General features: G+C 44.9%; 1 protein-coding gene across 1 annotated transcript; it reads left to right on the plus strand.

Annotated features, from left to right (window-relative positions):
* The first annotated feature begins 660 nt into the window (after positions 1-660).
* Positions 661-1,680, plus strand: LOC121145505 (olfactory receptor 52L1-like). The gene has a single exon (XM_040964401.1). It carries the CDS (start codon positions 661-663, stop codon positions 1,678-1,680), a length of 1,020 nt encoding a protein of 339 aa, XP_040820335.1.
* The last annotated feature ends 2,513 nt before the right edge of the window (positions 1,681-4,193 follow it).

The raw sequence follows: 4,193 nt of genomic DNA on the forward strand, positions 1-4,193 counted from the left end.
GAAAAGGCCAGGCAGGCAGTGCCCACTCCTTCCAGGGCATTGGAAGGAGGCAGTTGCAGGCTGTGTGTGGCTTGTGGTTCAGGAAGCACAGAAGTCTTTCTCTGAAACTTCCCTCTGTTTTCACCACAGAGCTCCAAATCCACAGTAATGCGTGAGACACACATTACTGCTTTGTTCCTCTCTCCCCAGCAAGCCTCACCTGGTCCTTCCCAGGCTACTCAGTTCAAAGATTTTTTTTCCCATGCTTTTTCTTCTTCTTCCCCTGAATTAAGGGTTTTTTTCTATAACATTTCTTGTTTTATTTTTGGACATCACTTTGTTCTCTATCAAATTCCACACCTGCTTTTCCTCCTCATCTATTGCCCAGCAATGAAATGCCTGTCACATCAAAGATAAACAAGTCTCTTGTAAATTTTTTGATGTCATGCACATAGTGCCAAAGGTCCCTGAAGACAATGTTTTGTTCCTCTCCACAGCTTCCCTGACTCTGGCATAGCATCTATGTATGCTCCAAAGGAATAGTACACATTCCTGCAAAAGTGGATTTTCATCACAGACTCCTCAGGGCCTAAAACAAAAATACGCATATTTTTCTCCATTAGTTATTTTCTTCTAACAATCTCTGAAGTCTGCTGCTAGCACCAGGCCAGGGTTGAGCTAATGGGTGAGGAGGGAAATACCAGCACCTTCAACATCTCCTACACCAGCTTCTTCCTGGTGGGTTTCCCTGGATTACGAGAATGGCGGCCCCTCCTTGTGCTGCCTCTTACCATCCTCTATGTGACCATCATCTCTGCCAATGCCCTGGTCATCCACACAGTGGTGGCCCAGCGGAGCCTGCATCAGCCCATGTATGTGCTCATCGCCCTGCTCCTGGCCGTCAACATTTGCGCTGCCACCGCCGTGATGCCTAAGATGACAGAAGGCTTTGTGCATTATGCTAACCCCATTTCACTTCATGGATGCCTGGCCCAGATGTTTTTCATCTACTTCACCCTCCTTCTGGATTATAACCTTCTGTTGGCCATGGCTCTGGACCGCTACATAGCCATCTGCCATCCACTCCGCTATACTGACCTGATGACCTCCCGCCTTCTGGGCCTGCTGGCCATTCTAGCCTTGACACGGAGCCTGCTAGTGGCAGTGCCCCTAGTGGTGCTAACCGCACGAGCTCGATTCTGCCAGACAGCAGTGATTGGGCACTTCACCTGTGAGTACATTGCATTGCTGAGCATAGCTTGTGGAGACCTGACCTTCAACAACAGGTTAGGACTGGCTATGCGGCTGGTCACTGTGACCTTGGATCTGGTCCTGCTGGGGACCTCCTACACCCGCATCATCTACGATGCCTTCCGCATCTCTTCTGGAGGGGCCAGAGCCAAGGCATTGCACACGTGTGGCTCCCACCTGCTGGTTATTCTCACCATCTACCTCTCCGGTCTTTCCACTTCAATTGTCTTCCGAGTGGCTAAGACTGTGTCACAGGATGTCCAGAATCTGCTCAGTGCCATATATTTGCTACTTCCAGGGGCCTTGAATCCTGTCATTTATGGGGTGAGGACTAGGGAGATCTGGCAACATGTAGAAAAGATGTTTTGCAGAAAGGAATTGGTCCAGGAGGTTGGAGAAAAGCCAAAAAGTTTGCAGAATGTGAGAGTAGAGCAGAAATTGCCAGGGTGAGAAGAGCCATGGCCTCTGGGAACAAAAGGCGGCAGGACCCAGGAACACACTGGAACTTCCTGAGTGGATTATGTACTCAAAAACACATCTGTCAATTGTAGCTAGTTGAGTTCTTACAATGTTTTCCTGTTTTCACCCCAATGATAAATTTGTTTTTATCTACTTATGCTTCCTAGTTTATTTTCCCTGTCTTCTCTAATTCATAAAATCTCAATTTGTATCTGCATGTAAGGACTTCACTAGGAGTTATATAGAGTGTGTCATACAGACTACCACCTGTTGTGAACATTTCATTGGAAGCAATAAACAGGCCAAGCCCTTCTCTGGAGCCCAATCTTATAAATAAGGCCTAAGGATTAAGACAAAGTTTGGTCTAACCAAATATTCAGTTCAGCCTAATCCAGCTACAAGGCTGGGTTCTAGATTGGAATCCAATAATACCGATATAAGGTGAGGTCCTTGTTTGAGATCCTAAATGTAAAGTCTCCAGTGTAGCCCATGCAAACAAATCCAGTCATTCCTAGGAGATCCCAGGCTAATGGATAACCACACCAGATCTTCTCCTAGGTCCCAATATGACCCAAAGGTCAGATGAGGCCCTGCCCTGGGGAACCGGAACAAAGACAAATCCACAGATGGAAATTCCTCCAAGCTAACCTCGGGCATATACAAGGTCTTTCCCTTGGAGCCTAAGTCTCACCCAAAGCCAGACTAAGCCCTGATTTAAGTCCTGGACCTGAATCTGAACCAAACCCATAGGCATATCATTTTTCCCATGGTATCCAATAATGTGAATTATCTAAGGCTTACACCCTGCTTCCATAGCTCCCTGTCATGTATAGAACGGCATGCCATCCAGGGATGCTCCTGTAAGGTGGTTGTAGTACCCACATTTGACACAGAAACATTTGTGAATCAAGCCTTTAGTTTTGTCTCCCCATGTCAGCTAATCATAGGTAACTCCCCATTAGGCCATGCACAAGGCAGTGCAGCAGGAATGAGGATTAGGAGTGTTTGGGCTACTTTTAGATGCAACTTAATCATGCCTTAAAGGCCTCATTGAGCCCAATCTTGTCTATACTGCTCCTATTTGATGATGAAGTGCTGCTGAGCATGCTCAATTTTATGGCTTATGTGGCTCCATTAACAGCAAGTTTATGATGGGCAGCTAAAGTTGCAGGGTAATTTGGTGGCCCATAGTTAAGTGTTTAGACTCTACTGAGGCCCTGTTAGAAGCCCAAAGCTATTTCTTAAGAATACTTACCTGAAGAGGAGAGCAAGCTGTTGCTTTGAAATCCTGAGTTAGTGCTGTGATTCACCTACGGAAGTCTGCAAATGACTCCAATCAGCATCTATCTGCACTGACATTTTCAGCATCATTGGATCTTCTGGATCACATGACGCAAGTGGCAGAGCAACCTGCACGGTATCCTGGACCTGGGGCCTTCTCTTGTTCTGGGCGTCTCTCTAAAAGCAAGCAGCTTTTCAGATTACTCAGAAAGAAGTCTCGAGTGACATATGAAATGAGGAATATCGCCTCCAAGTTCCTAAGAAGACAATTAGATGTCATGCCTCTTTCTTGGTTTGTAAGTTAGATAACAACAATTTATCCATCATCTTAAAATGTATATCCCAAATACCTCACACCACTGGATCTTTGACATAGAAGGTTTTCTGAATTTTAATGAAATTTATTTCCCACTCTGACACACAAACATCTTACTAATAAGTCCAGAATACTTGCTATTTCCTCACTCATAAGACCTAATCAATACAATGAATTGGACCAGAATGATACCTTGTTGTATTTTGTTGTATCTTTGTGCACTGTGGCACTGGCATCCCACATGGGCATCAGTTCATGCCCTGGCTGCTCCATCCAGCTCTCTATTTATGGCCATAGAAAGTAGCAAAGATGACTGCACTTACACAAAAATTACCTTACACAAAAATTACCTGGAAGAAGCTCCTGGCTCTCAGTTTCAGATCAGTTCAGCTCTGTACATTGCAACCTTTTGTACATTGCAACCTTTTGGGGAGTGAACCAGAGGATAGAAAACTCTCTCCTTCTCACTTTCTATAAAATCTACCTTTCAAATAAAAATAAATCTTAAAAAATAAACCTGTGAGCTAAATTATGACACAGGGCTGGCAAGTTGCTCTACCTGGGAAGCAGGCCAGTAAAGGTGTTTCACTGATCATGCCAGCTGAAAGAAAGCTGCTTGGGTGTTCTTTACTAAGGTATGGAAAAAGAAGCATTTGCCAGACCCACAACTTGTGAACCAGAGAATAGGTAGATTTGCTCAAGTGTTAGAATCTCAGCTGGTGACGATCACGAGCTTACTAGGCTTCCAATAATCCATTGCGTTCTCCAGGATTTGTGTTTTCTCAATGGCATGATGAGTTGAACAGGAGTGATATGGGAATTAACTGCCCTGCATGGTGGAACTAATCTCTATCATCCTCCGAGAATGCACTATTAATCTTGATTTTCCATTTTGCTAAGTAGAGGC

Source organism: Ochotona curzoniae, unplaced genomic scaffold, assembly GCF_017591425.1.
Source record: "Ochotona curzoniae isolate NIBS_2020 unplaced genomic scaffold, NIBS_Ocur_1.0 scaffold_3223, whole genome shotgun sequence".
Classification (NCBI taxonomy): domain Eukaryota; kingdom Metazoa; phylum Chordata; class Mammalia; order Lagomorpha; family Ochotonidae; genus Ochotona; species Ochotona curzoniae.